The sequence below is a fragment of the Corvus cornix genome, chromosome 11, assembly GCF_000738735.6.
Source record: "Corvus cornix cornix isolate S_Up_H32 chromosome 11, ASM73873v5, whole genome shotgun sequence".
Taxonomy (NCBI): Eukaryota; Metazoa; Chordata; class Aves; order Passeriformes; family Corvidae; genus Corvus; species Corvus cornix.
This window is the reverse complement of record NC_046341.1, coordinates 6,508,165-6,527,054: the sequence shown is the minus strand read 5'-3', so window position 1 is coordinate 6,527,054 and position 18,890 is coordinate 6,508,165. Positions and strand designations below refer to the sequence as shown.

Below are 18,890 nucleotides of genomic sequence, written 5' to 3'. Positions count from 1 at the left end.
CGCGCTTGGATGGAACAGACAAACAGGAAGGGTGGATGTGGATAAGGGTTGTTTATTCATTGAGCAACTCCTTAAAAAACAGAAAACCCAAACATTTTTGGTAACAAATGTTAAATCTTTTCCAGATGAGGTGCGTAGCCAGAAAAAGAGCAAGTTCCACCTCTCACCCCAGGGGGGACACACTGCTGGGCAGTGCTGGGGTCCCAGAGCCCCTCTGTGCCCAGCCATGCTGCAAGGAGCAGCCTTTCTCTGTCCCCATGTCCCCTCAGCCACAAGCTACACCACCCTGAAACACAGTATTTACAGACCACAGATTCCCACATCACGACACTCCCTGTGCCCAACACATGGACCTGGAGCTTTAAAGGGCAGAAATAAAACCACCAAGCATCCAACCCAGACGGAAGAGGACTCCAAAGAAACACCAAGGTTTGCACGGCAATAAAAAGATAGCCCTTCTAAAGGAGGTCAATAAATAGGAGAACTAGAAAAAAATCAATTGCTTTTAAGTTCAGCACATGAAGCCCAGTTCCAACCCCAGTGGGTGAGGAGGGAGTGAGGGCTATGGGAATGCACAGAGGAATGTGGCTCTCTCCTCATCAGCATGGGTTTCTCTGCCCTGGGGCTTCTCGTATCCACAAAGCTGCCCCTTGAGAGACAGATGCTACTGGCCAAAACCAGTCCCATGGTTGCCCACCAGCAGATAAACTGGGGGCACGGCAGGGGGACACAGCTGTGGGAGGAGTGAGGAGTGTTTGGGTGGGAGAAGCCGGGGAGCTCAGCTCTGCCCGGCCACTCACCCCAGCCAACCCCCCTGGAAGGAAAACCAGTTTCTCCTGAGACATCTCAATTCTACAGCGAGTGTTTAAATAGCTTGAAGTGCAAAAATCAGCTCAGGGGTGGCAGGGTGTCCTCAGGAGCACCCCACTCTTCATAGGGGGGTGGGACCCTGCACCATCAGCCTGGCACAGCTGCATCCTCCAATGCTGCTCCATGGCCATGGCAGAATGATGCTCCAGCCTTCCTGCCATGCAGAAGACTCTGAATTTCTTGACCCCCCCAACTCTCTTCACCTCCCAGCTGGATCCCCGAGAGTCAAAAACCTCTGGACATCTGCCCAAGGGCTCTTCAGCAGCCACCACATTTGCATTCATGTGAGAAGGAAATATCTCTTACAATATGGATATTCAATATATATTTGAAGTCAGTTGAGGCTGAGCCAGCCATCGCCTCCACTAACGCCAGACCAGGGCGTGAGCCAGTGCCTGCTTCCCAAGGTCTTGGCACGGAGGTGCCCCAGCTCGGTCTCCTGGGGGATTCTGAGGGGTGGCTGCCTTCATCCTTGCCACCCCTTGGAGAAGAAAAAGGGGACCGCTGCCACAGTCCCCCTACACCAGCTCACGGGGATGATGTGGGCTCCCTGCCTTCAGGCTTGTCGCTTTTGGAGGACTTTGGCTTCAGCAAGATGAACCTGTTGAGGAGGTCGGTGTCCGAGCTGGCCTGGGCACCTGCATACGCCTCTCCTGGGGACAAAGCAGAGGATGGGTTCACCTGGTGGGGAAAGCTCCAGGGGCTGGGGGAGCAGCAGCTCCTCGGGGTGGGGTGGGGACACTCACCAGCATAGCTGGAGGACTCGGCCATGTTCTGGGAGCCGGTGATGTGGTGCCAGTAGGCACTGCGGGGCAGCATGGTCGTGGGGGTGCAGGGGTAGGAGAAGTGCTCAGTGCCCTTGTTCAGCAGCTGCAGTGGATGAGAGGGGGGAGGAGGGTGACACAGGGCCCCTGGAGTCTCCCCCAGCTGTGTCCCCCCCTTAGCGTGGGCTGGAGCTCACCCTGACATTCTTCTCCATCTCCAGCAGGACCCTCTTGTGCTGCTCAGCGATGGCCAAAGTGGCGCTGTGCACGCGCTGGTAGATCTGCTCGCCCTCCTGCGTCTGGAAGGTGTAGAGACCTTCTCCTGCGTCGCACATCCTACGGGGATGTGGCACAGGATGTCACCAGGGTCTTCAAGCCAAGGGATGATAAAAAAAACCCCACCCCAGGTGGCAGCTGGTACAGCTCCCACGCTGTTGGAGCTGTTCCTATGTCCCCTTCATGGTGTTGAGCTGGGACCAGAACCAGCTCCAGGCCCCCCCTGCCATGGGCACACTGTACAGGCCAAGGCCACCACCCCAGCCTCAGGCCAGCCTGTGATGATGCCAGCAATGCCACTGTCTGGAGCACCAAGCTGGACGAAGGCACACAGTGGTGATCCCTGTCCCAGCAAGGGTGACTTCTCACCGTCCAGCCTCGAAGGTGAAGCGGGTGGCATCGCGGCCGTAGCGGCGCAGGGAGCAGAGGGGCCAGGAGACCAGCTTCACCCGGGGGTTGTGTGTGTCCCAGAGGTAGATGTTTTCGTGGGTGATCTGCAGCTTGCACTCGCCATAAACGTCCAGGTTGGGGCAGGGGAGGAGGAACACGTTGAACCGGTCTGGAGACAGGAAAAAAATAGAAAATAAAATAATCTGCGGGGGGTGCAGCGAGGCGGAGCCCCGGGCGAGCACTCGCCGCCGCGCTCACCCGTCTGCTCGCACTGCACGCCGGGCGCCAGCAGGTCGGGCTCCCCCAGGCTGATGTCGTTCAGGCGGGCGCCCAGGCACTCCACCGACAGCGTCTTGTACCACTCCTCCGCCTCCAGCTCTGCAAGACACCACGGCAGCCCCTGGGCGACCCTGGCCACGCCGGGGTGCCCCACCCAACACCCCCAGCCCAGCTTCCCTGGGCGCTGCCCCGTACCTGAGTCGCAGGTGAAGGTCCGGGCGGAGTCGTCGGTGAAAACGATGGCCACCGCCTGTCTCTTGGTCTCCTTGGGCAGCCGCGTGATGCACTTGACATTGCTGATCTCGGTGACCTGCAGAGGAGTTAAGGGGTCACCGAGGGCTGCACCCAGACCCCAGCTGCTGCTCCCAGACCCTGTCACCCGCTGCACCCAGCCCCTGTTCCCTGCTGCACCCAGAGCCAGCTGCATCCCCCTCCGGAGCGCATGGGGACAGCCACCCAGCAAGTTTCGGCAAAGAAGGACCTGCTCTGGCACGGGTCCGCGAGCAGCGGGCAGCACCCCAGCACCCCTCCAGCGCAGCCCCTCACCTTGGGGCACCCACGCAGGCACGCCGACTTCTCATCCGGGTACTTCTCCAGGCGCTGGGGCCCTTTGCTGGAGGATTTGCGGAAGACCAGCCAGCACCGGCGGTAGATCTGCCGGACAGACAGCGGCGGCTGCTCGGGGCCCCTGGGGGTCCCTGTCCCCACCACATCCCCACGTCCCCCTGTCCCCATCCCCAGGACCCGTGCCTGGTTCTGCTGACCCTGCTGGCCTGGGGACAGGAGGCGATGCTGGCGATAGGGATATGCCGAGGCTGCCATCATCTGCCCCCACCCCCCGCCAGTGCTAATTACAGAGCTTAATTAATGAACACAGACAAAGCTCTCAAGGGGACCGCTGTTCTGGCATTTCCCCGTCCCCTCTCCTACAGCCCCTGCTTCTGAGGGTGGTGGGGCCACCGTCCCCGGGCATGTCCCCCCCACTCGAGCCCGCTCCCTCTTTGTTCTCCCTAATTAGCATGAAATTACCCAGCATGCTTGTTGCTGCCGGCTCCAAGCCATGGAGATGGGCGACCAAACCCCCTGACCCCCCACCTATGGGTGCTGCAGTCCCACACCACCCTAATTTGCACCCAGCAGCTCCAACCTCTGCCGGTGAGGAGCATCCCCGACGCCAAACTGTGTGTGCAGGGAAACTGAGGCACGGGGGTAAGGGAGGGCTCAGGAATATCCCCCACACCCTGGGTGACCTGGGACAGGTGAACGGGTGTTACTCGGTGCAGGATCCGGCCGGTGCAGGAGCTGGACCCCTGGGGCTGCTGGGTGATTTGGGTACCAACAAGTGGCCTCTCCCTGCCATCCCCCACTCCTCTGCCACCACAGCCCCCAAAATGCTGCTTATTCAACCCCAAAACAGGGGCACAGGATGCCGCAAGAGGTACCTGGCCACGTCACCTCACAGGGAAACCAGCACCCCAAATCCATGAGTGTTCTCCCCCACACTCCCCCATTCCCCAAGATCCCCACTCACCCCCAGCTTCTTGCTCTTCATCCTCACATAGCCCTGCTTGATGATGTCGTTAAAATTCGTCGCCATGGCGATGGCTCGATAGGGTAGGGGATATTTTGGGAGGGGGGGGCTGCCTTCACTTTCGCCCCCCCCCCTCCATCCTCTTCCTCCGTACCCCTCCTGTCTCACCACCGGCCCAGCTTGGTGCTAGCAGTGTCCCCCATGCTGGCTGAAAAAGAAAATGACAGACCGACGGGTGACATCTTCCTCGTCCTCCTCCCCCTCCTCCTCGTCGTCCTCCTCCTCCTCCTTCCCCTCCTCCTCCTCCTCCTCCTCTTCCTCCTCCTTTCGCTGCCTGAACCATCCGAGTGGAACAGTCCGGTGTTAACCCCTGCCAGGACAGTGGAGCCAGGATGGCACAGACAAGTGGTCGGTCCCCTGCCACCATCTCCAACATGTGTCCGAGGGGACACCCACACCAGACCTCGCCCGCAGGTCTCCATCACCTCTCGCACCTCCATCACCTCCTTCCTCCCAGGCTGCTCGCTTGGGCAGCAACATGGCCCCGGTGGCCGGGCACCAGTACGGTCCAGCGGTAACGACCTCCTGTTGGCCACGCCAGCTCTGGTGTGGGGTGTTTCGGCCAGCACCAGCTGCCAGAGGGACCCCGGCTTCCAAGCTTACACCCCCTGGTGTAACCCAGCCTCTCTCCAGTCCTACCATGAGCTCGGCCTCGCTCAGCCTGGTCCCTGCTGGTTCCCCCAGCCCCAACCGGTGGGACCAGGTGGGGACCAGGTTCCTCTCCCAGCTGGAGAAGTCCCAGGCAGAAGGCAGTAACCCAGGAAACAGAACAGGGCCATCCCCGGGGATGCTCCTCCATGCCAGTGACGCCCTACTCCCCAAAGCCCAGCACCCAGAGGACTGGGACAGCACCTTGGGGACCTCCCGCTATCCTGACAGAGGCCGGGGGCAGCGCTCGCCTCTGAGGGGAATATCCCCCCCCATTTCCCCATCCCCATCACCCCACCCCACGCACATGAACACCCCAAGGGAACTCAGAGATGCTGGGAGACGCCTCCTGCCCCCTACCCCCGACCTGTCACCTCGGCACTCCCACACCTGGCGGCCCCCAACCCCTCACCACCCATCACCCGCAGGGCTCCCACCGGCACATCCCTCCCGGCGCTGTCACCCCCCGCCCGCTTGCCCCCGACACTTGTCAACCCAAACCTCGGTCAAGCCCCGTCCTGTGTCACCCTCTCCGCCCGCCCCCGTTCCCCCGCCGGTCCCCCCGCCTTACCCGGCCTCCCGGTGCGAGCGGACCCGCCGGAGCCTCCGCGTCCTGCGAGCCCCGGAGCCGCTCGGCCCCGCCCGGCCCCGCCCCGCCCGGCCCCGCCTCTCCAGGGCCCGCCCCCGCCCCGGTACCCCCCTCCACCCCCGGGCTGCCCAACCAGAGGCACAACCGGCCGCCCTGGAAAGAGGTTTCCATCACTAGGCTTCAGAGTGAACACCCCGCAGCGACTGACGGGCGGCGGCAGCAGCCTCTTGTCTGTCCCTCAGCTCAGGTGTGTCTCCATTCCCCCCTCTATGCCCCCCAAAGTGGTTTCCAGGCCTCTCACTAAAACTGCCCCCAGGCACCCCCACCCCTGCAGCCTCACTTGTTGGGCCATAAAAATATGAATAATCGCTGGAAATAAAAGGGCATTAAAAAACGCCATGAGCAGTAAAGAGCTGCGCTTTTATCCAATCAATTAAAAGGCAGAGCGAGGGGATTAGCTCATTGAAATATTAATTTTTAATAAGGTTGTGTCTGAGCGCCTCCAAAGCCCCCAAGGCCCTGCACTGGGGGGCTGGGCTGAAGGGGCTGTGCTGGGATGATCAGCACCCACAGGTGAGCACCTCTGCAGCCCTGGCTCAGCACCTCCCCAGGGTGAGCAGCTCTGGGGGAACACCTTTCACTGCACAGGCCCAGGGACAGGCTTTAGCCCCACACCAGGCATGGGGATAGGGATGCCAGTGGGTGACATTCAGACCCGTGCATGGCTGGTGAAGAAATGCTGATTCTCCCCGAGCGTTCCCTCCCCACCCTCGCTCCTGTGTGGGGACAGACCAGCAGCTCACACCACCACCAGAGCCTGGGCCCATCTGGGCTCTGTATTTATAATAAAAAATCATATACAAATACATACATATATATAATATATATAAAAAGAAGTGGGCAGTTTTTGGCTGCCAGGCTTGGTGCCTCTCTCTGCCTGTGCCTCCTCCTCCTGGGCTCCTCAGCGATGCTGGCTTTGGCGGCCACATCAGTGTTCTGGGAGATGCCAGTGGCTGAAGGGGCATCCAACACCATCCAAGAGGCAGTGAGTTTGGAGCACCCCTGGGCAAATTTCTCCCCACTGCTCCATGCCTCAGTTTCCCCATCTATACAAGGATCACTGCACAGCTGGGCCCTGTGGCAACATGCACTTGAATGCAGAGGACTGATGTGGGACGTCCTGCGGTGGTGGCACTGGCCCTGGGCTCTAGGGCACCTGTATCTGCAGGTCCTCGTCCTCGTCGGGGTCACTGGTGCCGTCCCCAGCGTCGTCAGGGCCGAAGCGGGTGCTGCGCATCTTGCCGAAAAGTGGAGTGCTCTGCTGCCGCCGCAGCCTGTGAGGAACAGCTGCTGGGGTGGGGGCAGCAGCACGGCCCTGGGGGGGCCCTGAAGCTGAGCCCATCCCCCTGCACCCCTACAGCATGACTGCACCCTGGGGAGACTCCTTCCTGCAGTGCTCACTAAGCTCTGGGTGCAGGATGAGCCCCCCCAGCCTGGGCCCAACACTCTGGCATGGGGCCAGGGGGCTGTGGATGGTGCTCAGCACAAGTGGGGCACAGGCTAAACCCCTCCAGGGCTGGGCAGCACAGACCCAGACAGGAGTGCAGAGCAGGGAGGTGTCATCGCCCTAAAATGAGGAACCCCCAAAAACCCCAGGAGTCCCCATTCCCAGGAGCCTGCGGTGGTTGTAGCTCCCCACTTGCTCTTGCGTGAAAATTCATCAAGGAAAATTTATGAATCAAATTTGAAATCCAAAGGCCCAGGATCCAGTGAGATCCGACCAGTCCACTACACTTTACTGGAAAGCATGAATTATTTAGGGTTGAGTGCACAGGGAGTCTGGGGGCGGGGGGGGTGATGAATTCTCCATTATGCTTCCATGATTTAATGCAGATGTCCCAATAAAATAAAGGACGATTATAAACCCCCCCCAGCGCCTCCTGGAGCCGCAGCATCGATCCCACAGCCATTTCAGCTCTTTACTGCTGGAGAGGCAAAGCAGCGCTGGGGAAAGTTTTGAGGGCAAGAAAACTCAGCTCCCACCTCCCCAAACTGATGTGGGGATGCTAGGAGCCTGCCCTGGCCCTGGGTACTGGTGGGTGCAACCCTAAGCAGCATAAAACTGGGCTGTGCTGGTCTCTGGGCAGTCTTATGCTGGTTTAACTGGGAGGTGAATGCCACCCAGCTCACAGTGGGGTGAAGACTGCTCAGAGGATGGCTGTGCCCCTTCTGAAGGTGTGGGAGGCACTTTGGCCATGCTTAGCCAAGAGTTCAACCAGGCGGATGCTGGTTGAGGGATGGTGGCAAGGAGAACATCATGCCATCCTTGCTGGTCCCTATGTGGCTCACCCAGCCCCTGCTCACCGGGACTGCAGATGCTCCAGCTGCACCTGGAAGCTCTCGCTCTGCTCTGTCTGCTCGTCCAGCGACCGCTGCAGCTTCCGCGTCTGGTTGTGGGCCTCATCCAGCTGTGGGATGGGATGGGATGGGATGGGATGGGATGGGATGGGATGGGATGGTGCTGTTGGCAGCTGTGGAGGGAGCAGAACAGCTCTCCCTGACCCTCTCCACCAGCATGAGCTTTCCCACCTCATCCTCAGCTTGGGCCAGCTCCTTCTTCAGCTCCTCCACCCTGAGGCGCAGCTTCTTCACTTCTCCCTCATGCTGCTCCACGCGGCGGTTGGCATGGGCCAGCTCAGCCATCTTCTCCTGGTACTGCTTCTTCAGCTTGGTGTGGATGTGCTTCAGGTCGGCCAGCTCCTGTGGGGGGTATGGGGCACAGGCTGAGTGTGGGACAGCCACCCCCACCACTGGGTGTCCCCTTCTCCCTCCCCAGGGACCTCTCCCATTGCCCCACCCCATGACCCAGGAGCTGATGGAGCAAGGATGGGGTCACCACCATCCCTTCAAGTGTGGTGGCAAAATTTGGGCTGGAGGGAGTCCTTGGGGATGCTGAGCCCCATGACAGAGTCAGCCAGGGATGCGGTGGAGGGGGACAGCACCACCCCTATGGCACCTTGTTCTTCTCAAAGAGCTCAGCCTGGATGGTTTTGAGGTCAGTGTCCAGAGCACTGGCTGTCTGGCGCCGCTTGCGAGCCAGCACCTCCTCCAGGTCCTCAATCTGCGCCCGCAGCTTCTTGTTCTCCCGCTCCAGGTTGAGCTTCTCCGTCTCCAGCCGCTCCCGCCGGCCCCACTCAGCCGCGTTCTCTGCCTGCAGCCGCTCCATCTGGGACAGGGGCACGGGGTGGCTGGGGGGCAGCAGGACCCCCTCGCTGCTCCCTCTGCCCCCACACTGGGGTTCGGCCTCACCTCTGCACGCAGTTCAGCCAGTTTCTTGTCCATGCTGGAGCGAGCCCCCAGCTCATCCTCCAGGTCCTCGGAGATGCGCCCCAGCTCGTCCTGATGAATCTCCTTCAGGATGTTGAGCTGTGGGGGGACATGGCACCCAAAGGGGGCTGTGAGCACCCACCTTCCATCTGAGCCCTGCCCACACTCAGCCACCCAACCTCTGTGAATGTTGGATCCATAGCACTAATGAAGACTCTTAACAAGCAACCTGGAGTTGGGGAAGTGGCTGAGGGCCACCACGTCCATCAGGATGTGCCACCCTCTGAGGGACAGGCCACCCCCTGGGGCACCTCTGCTCCCCAGGCACCTCGCTCACCTGCTTCATCACCTCCTGCTTGTTCTTGTTGAGCTCCTCGTACTTGATCTTCCACTGGCTGAGCTCGCCCTCCAGCTTCTCGATGTTCTTGCTGAGCGCCAGCTTGTCCCTGGGGAGAGGCAATGCTGGTGACAGCCTGCAGGACCCCATGGGACATCCCATCCCAGTGGGGACCGGGCTGGTATCAGCTGGCACCCTGCAAGGATGATGCCCCAAGCACTCACTCCCGCTCCTTGAGCAGCACTTTTTGGGACTCATCCAGCCTCAGCTTCAGGGCAGTGACTTTGGTGGCATCCTCCTCCACGACACTGACGTCCTCCCAGAGCAGGCGGCTTCGTTCCTGGCGGCTGAAGGAGGCCCGGGGGCCCCGCTGCTCCCAGCTCTCGTCCTGCTTGCTCGTCAAGATGTTTTCCATCAGCTCCAGCTCCTGTGGCGCCGTGGGTGGCCCAGCACAGGGGACAGGGTGAGGGGGCAGCCCTGGCTTCCCAGCCCCTACAGCACCTAGCCCTCACCCCATAACCAAGAGCTTCTCTCTCTCCATTCCCCAGGGATCCCCTCAGGCTGATGGAGAGGGACTTGCCCCATTCATGGAGGGGAGCTACCATACATGACCACACTCTGCTGCCGGCTCCCTGCTGTGCTGGAAATTTGGTATCCAAACATTTAAAACCAATTTATGACACTGATCTCATCCAGGACTGCCACGTGGGTGACCTTCTACCAGGTGCTCTGAGCACACAGTAAATGAGCCACAGGGGTTTCTGGGGGACAGGGTGTCCCTGGGGACCAAGTGTGGAGCCCGCGGGGGATGCTCACATTAGTTTCAGATTTGTTGCTTGGCAGCTGTGCTGTCAGGTGGACTGAACTGTCACGGCATTGCACCCCAAGCAGTGACTTCTGTGCTGTGACAGAGCCAACAGCAGCAGAGGAGGGATGGCTGGAGCAGCTGGGAGCATCCCTGAGGTGGTTCTGGTGTCCCCTTCTTCCTCCTCCTCCTTCCTTCAGCACAAACCTCTGCCAGAAGCCCATATGGACACCCTAACATTTGAGCCATGGCTGGGAGATGCCACCAGCACTGCCAATGCCACCATCCCCTGTACTGGCACAGTGATTTTTGCCTAGTGCCTCCAAAGGGAAAGCCCCAGGAAAGGGACTGGTGCCAGTGCCAAGGTGATCTCGCTGCATGGGGCTATGAGGGCTCTGGACCTCCTCATGACACTGCTCTGAGGAGTCTGATGCCCCCAATGCTGTTCCAAGAGGGGTCTGACTGCTCTGTACTGCTCCAAGAGGTGTCTGCCCATCCTATGCTGCTCAGAAAGGGGTCTGAGCCAAAAATCCTGCTTGGAGGGGTCTGACACCCCCCATACTAATCCAAGGCGGGGTCTGAACACCCTGTACTGCTCTGAGTGGGATCTTACCCTCCCAATCTTGCCCCAAGAGCGGTCCCCCCACACTGCCCATCTTTACAGGACAGGCAGTGGTGATTTGGGGGTACACATGGGTAGCTGACAAGGATGAGGAGCTCCCCTGCTCCCCTGCCAGCCCTGCTCACCCGGGGCAGCCCCGCACTCTCACCTTGGCTTTTTGGGGCACCTCAGCCCCCACATCCCGCACAGGCTCTTGCTCAGGGCCAGCGTCCCCCTCTGCTCCATCAGCGGGTGAGCTGCCGGCGCTGGGTTGTGGCGGTGGCCGTGGCGGGCGCTCGTCCGGCCGGTCGCGGTCACGGTCGCGGCGGAGGCTGGCGAGCTCCTTGGTGAGGGCCTCCAGCCGGTGCCGCAGCTGCCGCACCTCCTCGCGCGCCCGGTTGCGCTCGGCTCGCACCTTGCTCCATTTCTCACGCCAGTTGGCCGTACAGTCCGACCACCAGCGCATCGTCTTCTCCATCTGGGCCGCCCGCGCCCGCGCCTCCTCCAGCTCCCGCAGCCGCAGCTCCTCCCGCCCTTCCCAGTCCCCTTCCAGCAACGCCGGCGGGGGCCCGGGCGAGGGTGTCCCGCTGGGAGGGGATGGGGAGGGCTCGGGGGCCAGCAGGGCCAGGAGCGAGCCCCCCGGCAGCGGCGGGGAGCCGGCCAGGCGAGACGCCCCGCTTTGGCTCATGGCAGGGCTCCCCTAGGGCATGGCCATCACCGTCCTGCAGCCAGGGACCTGCAGGAGACAGGAGGGGTCAGGTGGGGACTGCAGTAGGTGGCTGGAGGGAAGGGGTGGCAGGGGCACGGTCCCTGGCTTAGGGGAGCAGCACGCTGAGTGACAAGATCCCTGGAATGGAGCCTAGCCAGGTCCTCAGGGAACACTCTGGCAATGTCCCCAGCCAGGTCCCCAGTAAGCAGCCAAGTGATGGCTCCAGCCAGATCCCCAATGAAGACATCAGTGAGGTCCCCAATGAGGACCACAGCCCACTGCTCAGCCACCGGCACCTTGTCCCAGCTTGGCTCTGCAGGCACCTCTGCCAGCGCACCACAATGAAGGAAAGACATCTACATGTTATTCGCATGATGTCATCTGCATGAGGTCATCTGATGACATAATCTGAGAGCCTCCAAGACTCTCCCCGGTGCTGGGGTTGGGGTACTCAGCTGCACCCCAGCAGCTCCAGCGAGGATTACAGCCTGGATCCGGCGCCAGCAAAGCAGGAACAGCTCCGGAAGGAGAGCCGGAGCTGCCGGACTGGTGTGGCATGCTGGCAGGACAGTGTCCCGGCAGCTGGATGTGCTCTCCGGTGATGCCGCAACAAAGGGCCGGTGCTGAGCGTCTCCACCCCGGGCATGGACCTCACATCTCGGCACAGACCTCACATTCTGTCCTGGATCTCACATCCCGGTGCGGCCAGGCAGGCAGACCGCCCCAGGAAACCTCAATGGGAGGCTGCTGTGTGTCCTAATGGGATAAGTACAGGGTCCAGCCGCGGCTGCCCGCAGCCCCGGCGGGTTTTTGGGACGGTGCAGCCCAGACCTGCTACGAAATCCAGCTGGGCTGGGAGAGCCAGTGCTGGAGCAGCGGGAGCAGAGGCCGACGGCAGTTCTGGGATTTGCATGGGGGAAAAACCTAATTTTTCTGGTGATATTTGCTGAAATGGTGAAGTTGTGCTAAAACTCAGCAGCAAGCCCAGGCCTGTACTCTCTGGGCTGCTCCTGGAGGAATCCCAGGCACTGGCAGGAGCCGGCACAAGCAGCGCCCACGGGAGCACAGATGGTGCACAGGCACCCACGCAAACCCCACGGGAGCACATGCGGAGCACCGGCAGCCATGCAGCGCCCACGGGGAGCACGCGTGGACCCAGGGCACCCCTGGAACACCCACGGGGAGCACGCATGGATCACAGACACCACTGCAACACCCTCAGGGGAGCACGTGTGGAGCAGACGGGACATGGCGGGAAGCATGCGTGGCTCACGGACACCCCTGGAACACCAGCAGGAAGCACGCGTGGAGCACGAGCATCCATGGGACGCCCGCGGGAAGCACGCGTGGCTCATGGACACCCCTGGAACACCCGCGGGAAGCACGCGTGGATCACCGGCCCGCGCGGATCGCGCCCCCTCCCCGCGGGCTCCGGGCGGGGGCGGCCCCGCCGGTCCCCCCGCGCCTCCCCGTTGGCGGCGGGCGCTGTCGCTCACCCGCCGCGGCCCGGGCGGCGGGAGCCCCGCATTCCTCCGCTCCGCCGGAATTCCTCCGGGTCCGGCCCGGGACGGCCGGCACCGCCCAGCACCGCTCGGCCCGGCCCCGCCCGGTTCGCCACGGCCCCGCCCGCCCCTCCGCGGCCCGGCCCGGCCCGGCCCGGCCCGGCGCGGCCCCTCCCCCGCCAAAGTTTCTCGCAAGTTTCCCGGTGCTGCCGGTGCCGCCGCCCGCCCGCCCGGCCCAGCCCGGCCCGGCCCGGTCCGGTCCGGTCCCTCACCCGGCGGTGCCGGCGCGGTGGCGGCGGTGGTGCGGGCGGCCCGCGCGGGCCGGGGCGCTGCGGCCGAGTCTCCTCCTCCTCCTCCCCCTCCTCCTCCTCTCCCCGCCGCCGCTCCCGCCCCCCGCCCGCGCCCGGGGGCCGGTCCCGGGCCGCGCTGCGTGTCCTGCCCCGTGGCACGGGCGGGGGGGCCGCACGCGTGGGGTTCCGGTGCTCGGGGGGCTGCGCGCAGCCCTGCACACGCGGATCGCGCGTGGGGGCCCGGACACGCGTGTGACGGGTGTTTGCCCGTGGGGGTTGCTGGGCTGCACACTCGTGTCTGCCCCAGGGCGTGGGTGCCGGGGCGAGGGACACGGGGCCCCCCGGGTGAGCGGTGGCCACGCAGCATCTGCATCCCCACAGATACGCGTGTTAGCTCCCTCCTGACCAAGCGGCAAAACCCCAAACCACCATTTTGCCCGTCTCTTTCCTTTTGCTGGATGCCTTTCAGGCAAAAAAATGTGGAAATACTAGCGGCCGAGAGGATTCGTGTCCCGCGGAACGTGGAATCGATGCCATGGGACACCAACACCTTTTTCTCCCCCAAGACCGAGCGCAGCAGGGAAAACCAAAGCAAATTAAAGCAAATCTGCAAAGCTCGTGCGTGTTCTTTCCAAGATCGGAATTTTTCTGCTGGAAACAACCCCAAAAAGCTGGAGGCGAGGGATGCTTTGCTCTCCTACGCCCCTATCCCAGTGTCTTGTGCCAGGGGAGCCGGCGCCGTCTCTTGCAGCCGGTGAAGCGATTTTGCAGGCGGTTTGGCCAGAGCTGCGGGTGCGTGGTTGCGGCTTTAACCCGCTCTCGGCACTAAAACCAGCAAAGTTTTTTCCAAGCATGGGTTTACTGTTTGCTAGGACGTGCGTGTCTTGGTGACACCAGCAGGCTCAAGGATGCATTGCAGCATCCTGGGATTTGTGGGGTTTACCCTTGCAAAAATCAAACCTCCTTGGTCCGGAGCACATCACCTGAAGATGTGGCCAGTGACCCATCTCTGTGGTCCAAGCATCATCGTCCTGGCGCCCTTCTCCTCCAGTTCTGGGTTTCCAGCCTGACGCAGGGTGCCTGACCATGGCCAGCAGGCCCCCTTAAATCTGTTCCCAAGGACCTCCCGTTTGGGATAGGTCAGATTGAAGCGGATGGTTGCCCTACGTCATAAACTGAGACCTAGAAATGTTGCACAAGTGGCTGCAGGCGCTGGGCAAGCGCAGGGTGGCATCGCTGCCCCACAATGAGCACTGGTGTGGCTGAGCCATCCCTGCTCCCCGCCCCTCTGCACATGGCCACAGCCCTGCCGTTGGACCCAGCAGCCCCTGGAGCACAAGATGAAGCCTCTTGGGGCAAACCTAACCATTTTGGGTAAAAAAAAAAGACCTTTGTTCCCTTAGCTAGGCCAGCTGGCATTGCTGGAGAGCTGTGCAGTGGTGACTGGGGGTGTCATGGAGGAATCTGGCTCCATCCTGGCAATAGCATCAAACTGTGGTATCTCAGAACCAGATTGTCCTGAGTTCGAAGGGACACAGAAGAAACATCGAGTCCAACTCCCTGCAGGACAACCTGAAAGTAAACCATATGATGAAGAATGTCGTCCAGACACTCCTTAACTCTGGCAGGCTTGATGCCATGATCTCTTCTCTGGGAAGCCTGTTCCTATCTCTTACCATCTTCTCATTGAAGAGCCTTTTCCTAATGTCCAAACTATACTTCCCCTGAAGCAACTTCATTCCATCTCCTGTATCCTTTCTCTGGTCACCAGAGAGTGGAGATCAGCACCCCGTACGTCCCAGGAATCCCTGGCACACCGTATATCCCAGGCACACTGGGCACAGCGCAGGCTGCACACACAGCAAAGGTGTCAGGCACAGCATGAACCTCGGGCACAGCGTGCATCCCGGACAGTTTGAGCACCCTGGCACTCTGGGCACAGCACTGGGGCTGAAAGCCGAATCTCTGGGCGGTGGGAGCTGCTGCTGCTGGGGGGCTGCAGCTCGGCCCCTCTGGGTGCTGTCTCTCCTGGGGATCACGGCTGCCCCCCTGCCCGTGGTGTCTCTGTTAGCGACCAGCGCTGACCGCTGCTTCTCTTTAGAAGCGCCTTTTGATTGCCCGTGTGCGTCTCCTCCACTGCCGGGGGAGCTGGGCGGCTCTGGCCGGGGACCCGCCACCGTCCGCTGCCGCTCGGGCACCCCGCCGTGAGGTTGGTGCAGGTCCCACTAGATGGCACAAGGATCGCAGGAATGGTCCCGGACCGGGACTAAGCACGCGCAGGGACGGCCGGTGGCGATGCGGGACTGCGGCGGTGCCGGTGAGCGGTGCCGAAGTGTCCCCTGACAAATGGGAGGGGACCTCTGAGCCCCCTTGAGGAGCTGCCACTGCGCATCTCACAAGGCACAGTCAAAAACTGGGGCTCTCCGGCTGCATCCCCCAAATCCATTTGGTGCCAGCACGGCTGCAGGCTGGCAAGGGTGTTTTTAAGGCTGGGGCACCTCAAAACCACCACAACCCTGGGTTTTCACCCACGACAGCACCACACCAAAGCTCTCCCTCTCGCCCCAAATCCGGCTCAGGGATGGAGGCCATCTGCAGCCCTGGGGCGGCGGGAAAACGGGTGAGCAGGGCTTTGTCTTGGCATCGGGCAGAGTGGTTTGGGTGGAGGAGAGGATGAGAGGTGAGTAAGTGAACTGATACTCGGCTTTCCTCCCGCTCTCACTTAAGAAGCCAGACACCAAGCAGAGCTCCTCAAGGTGAGCAAAGACTTTTGGAGTCGAAGCAATCCAGACTGTGGAAAATAAATAGCCAGGAAAATTGCAGGGGCTAAATCCAACAGCTGGGGGCAGCGAGTCAGCCCTGATCCCGTGGTGCATCCCTATAAACCAGACTTCACCTGGAAGCGTGGCCAGGGTTTGCCTCTCCTAACGCCTGAGATTTTGGAGGTGAGCATCCCGCTCCGCCTGCTGGGACGCAGACCAGCATCACGGCATGGCAAATCTGCCTGTGGTGACATCAGGGTCCCCACCGCGCCCGTGCTTGTACCTGCAGGGTGCGCCAGGGAGGTGCCCTTAGCTGGTGCTGCCGGTTTCTGGGCCGGTGGCAGGGGACCGAGCACCACCGGGATACGCTGCCCATTTCTGCCGAGTGACGTTTCCCTTTCTGGCTCCTTCCCGCTTCTGGACAGCGAAGGAAGCCTCTGGCTGTTGTTCTTTGTTCCGCGCACAAAGGGCAACCAGCGCCGCCGCGTTCCCGTCAGTGCCGCCGGCATCCCGGACAAAGGCCGGTCCCGCCGGGGCTCTGTGCCCCCTCCCCGCAGCCCGCAGGGCCCCGCCGTGCCCCGGCTCACATCTCGCCGCGCGGGGATGAGCTGTGCATGGCTCACCGCTCCGGCGGGTGACTTCAGCTATTCACTGAGAGGCCTGCGGGTTTGGTGAGGTGCCAAGTGCCCGACTTTCCCCCATGAGCCCCAGCGAGGGAGAGTCACATCCCAGCGCTTTACGTTCCCCTTCTCCCCATCTCGAGATTTCAGGGTTTGTGGTGTGAGTCACGCTGGCTGCCGATGTCTGCATACATCCACCTTGTTCCGGTATCCGGTCGCGCTTGGAAAACAATCACTCGGTGGTTGCCTCCTGGCAGCGGGAACACTGCATCCCTGTGTGGTCTCCAGGGAGCTGAGCCTGTTGGGGACTGGTGGGACATGATGGTTCTTGAGTAGCTGCTGGTGACCACTGCTGGTGACCAGGGGTCACCCTTTTCCCACCCTGCCACACCAGGAGCAGGGTCAAAGCACTCCCCAAGGCCCCCGGGGAGCACGGGTTGGGATCAAGCCTCCCACCTGCTCAGTGCCACGGTGCCAGGGCCGGCTCAATCCAGCACCTGGCAGCACGGGCAGGAGGGGGCCCGGCCCCTATGATCTTCTCAAGGAGAAATGGTGCCATTTACCTTTCCAGGCACCTTACCTGGCAGGAGGCCAGGGTCAGGCTGCTGGAGGGATTGTGCCATCCTTTTCTCCCCAGGAGAGGCAGGTTGGTGGCACCACGGTGCCTGGCTTCAGGGGCAAAGCTGTGGAATTATAGCAGATGCTCCAGATTTTGGGGAAACAAGCAGCCAGGAAAGACACTAAATCCATGTGGGAAATGGAAGGTTTGAAGAAGACCTTGGCTTCATTTTGGGATCTGCCTTTGGGACTTGTCTGCTGGGGAGCTGATGAGCCTAATTACCGGATCCCATGGGAGCATCCTCACCTGGCACTTGTGGAGATACCCCCAGGGACCAATTTTCCCCCAGACTTCCCTGACATCACCAGGGGTTTATTTGCAAAGCTGAGCCTAAACAAATAATCCGGGTTTGTTGCTGTGCCTACAGGTTGAGGTTTTACAGCCCTGGCACCTGTTGAGCCGCTGGTATTGTTGAGGGACAAATCCCGACGTGGGGTGGGGTGGACCCACCTCCCCACCGGATGTTTTTCCAGGAGGAAGGCTGAGGGAGGTGGAGCAGCAGCAATGGGGGAGCATGAGCACCCACAGCCGCTCAAAGGTAGCTGAGGCTCTCCCCTAGGGTCACCATCCTCTGAGATTCCCAAGGCTGCCCTGGCATTGCTCACCAGATTTGGATGAGAGATCTGGGGGCATCCCCTCCCACCAGCACCCATCTGTTTCCTCATCCTCTTCCACCTCCCTCCAGCGGAGCTGGGCTGAGCCCTGTTTATGGTTGCATTTTTGCTGGGGGCACCCAAGGGGCTTTTAGGGTGTCTGAGCACCGTGGCAGTGGGGCTGGCAGCACTTTGGCAGTGGGGCTGGCAGCACTTTGGCAGTGGGGCTGGCACAGCCCTCAGCTGCAGACGGTGCCAGGGCTCCCCTGCCCACACTTGTCTCACTTGTTTGGCAGCAGCCTGGTGCGACGTGCCCTCTCCTGCCGGAGTCTGCCCATCCCATCGCCACGCCGCCGTGATCTGCTGGCACGCTCCCTTCCGCCTGCTGCCGGCGCCGGAGCCTTAAGGAGCTTTTAGGAAGATTTAGGGCTTTTAGAGGATTTTGGAAGTCTTTGGGTTCTTTTGGAGCTTTAAGGGCTTTCAGGTAGTTGAAGGGGTTTTAGGGACTTTAAGCCTTTTTGGAACATCTGAGGCTTTTAGGAACTTTTGAGGGGTTTAGAAGCTCTTGGGACTTTTAGTATCTTTTAGGACTTTTAGGAACTTCTAAGGGGTTTAAAAACTCTTAGGGCTTTTAGTAATTTTTAGGGGTTTTACGAACTTCAAGGTTATTCAGGAACTTTTAGGGCTTTAGGGGATTTTAGGGCATTTAGGAGGTTTTAGTGCTTTAGGAACTTTCAGGGCTTTCAGGATCTTTTAGGGCTTTCAGCATCTTTTAGGACTTTCAGGAACTTTAAGCATATTTAGGACCTTTAATGGGTTTAGGAGCTCTTAGGACTCTTAAGATGTTGTAGGGCTTTTATAGGAATTCCCCATCTTGAGCAATAAACCCTTATCAGGCCGAGCCCAAGGGCAAATGTCCCTTGCAAGAGACAACACAAGGATTTCCTCCCTCTTCGTGCTCGGGCAGTGTCTTTGAAGGTCTGTCGATTTACAGATAATCCCGACAACACCAGCAAGTGCAGTCGTTGACCTAAAAATAACTCCTGATAACGTCAAATGCAGACAAAAGGCTCTTTGTTCCACGAACAGCAGCAAAAAGTCCTTTCCTCGCTGGTCCGAGGGGTCTGTACCTAATTCCCCTCTCCAGGAGAGCCTAATCTTGGGTTTAGCAGAGTTATTCCCGGGAGGTGGATTTATGGCGTTTCCCGAAGGAGCCGGTCGGGGTGACCCGCAGTGGGAGGCTTGGCTCACCGCGATGCTCCCGCGGCTCTGGTTGCCATGAGCGTGCGTTTCAGAGCTGGCCCAGCTCCCCGAGGCT

The 18,890-nt window shown here is 60.8% G+C and overlaps 2 protein-coding genes across 5 annotated transcripts; both read right to left on the bottom strand.

Annotated features, from left to right (window-relative positions):
- Positions 1–32: 32 nt before the first annotated feature.
- On the bottom strand, positions 33–5,471 carry DOK4 (docking protein 4). Of its 2 annotated transcripts, XM_039558226.1 has the most exons (9): positions 5,390–5,471; positions 4,111–4,318; positions 3,126–3,233; positions 2,775–2,889; positions 2,559–2,678; positions 2,280–2,469; positions 1,832–1,970; positions 1,617–1,740; positions 33–1,523 (listed from the first exon to the last, which is right to left on the bottom strand). In XM_039558226.1, the coding sequence occupies exons 2-9, from the start codon at positions 4,174–4,176 to the stop codon at positions 1,399–1,401; spliced, it is 987 nt and encodes a 328-aa protein (XP_039414160.1). In that variant the 5' UTR covers positions 4,177–4,318; positions 5,390–5,471; the 3' UTR covers positions 33–1,398. The 2 variants fall into 2 exon arrangements, with proteins under 2 accessions (XP_039414160.1, XP_039414161.1); XM_039558227.1 differs by lacking the exon at positions 3,126–3,233.
- Positions 5,472–6,218: 747 nt separating this feature from the next.
- On the bottom strand, positions 6,219–13,006 carry CCDC102A (coiled-coil domain containing 102A). Of its 3 annotated transcripts, none has more exons than XM_039558555.1 (9): positions 12,961–13,006; positions 10,647–11,213; positions 9,296–9,498; positions 9,072–9,180; positions 8,717–8,833; positions 8,424–8,633; positions 7,997–8,167; positions 7,772–7,875; positions 6,219–6,741 (listed from the first exon to the last, which is right to left on the bottom strand). In XM_039558555.1, the coding sequence occupies exons 2-9, from the start codon at positions 11,163–11,165 to the stop codon at positions 6,615–6,617; spliced, it is 1,560 nt and encodes a 519-aa protein (XP_039414489.1). In that variant the 5' UTR covers positions 11,166–11,213; positions 12,961–13,006; the 3' UTR covers positions 6,219–6,614. The 3 variants fall into 3 exon arrangements, with proteins under 3 accessions (XP_039414489.1, XP_039414492.1, XP_039414490.1); XM_039558558.1 differs by lacking the exon at positions 12,961–13,006 and adding an exon at positions 12,683–12,774; XM_039558556.1 differs by lacking the exon at positions 12,961–13,006 and having other exon boundaries at positions 10,647–12,622.
- Positions 13,007–18,890: the final 5,884 nt, after the last annotated feature.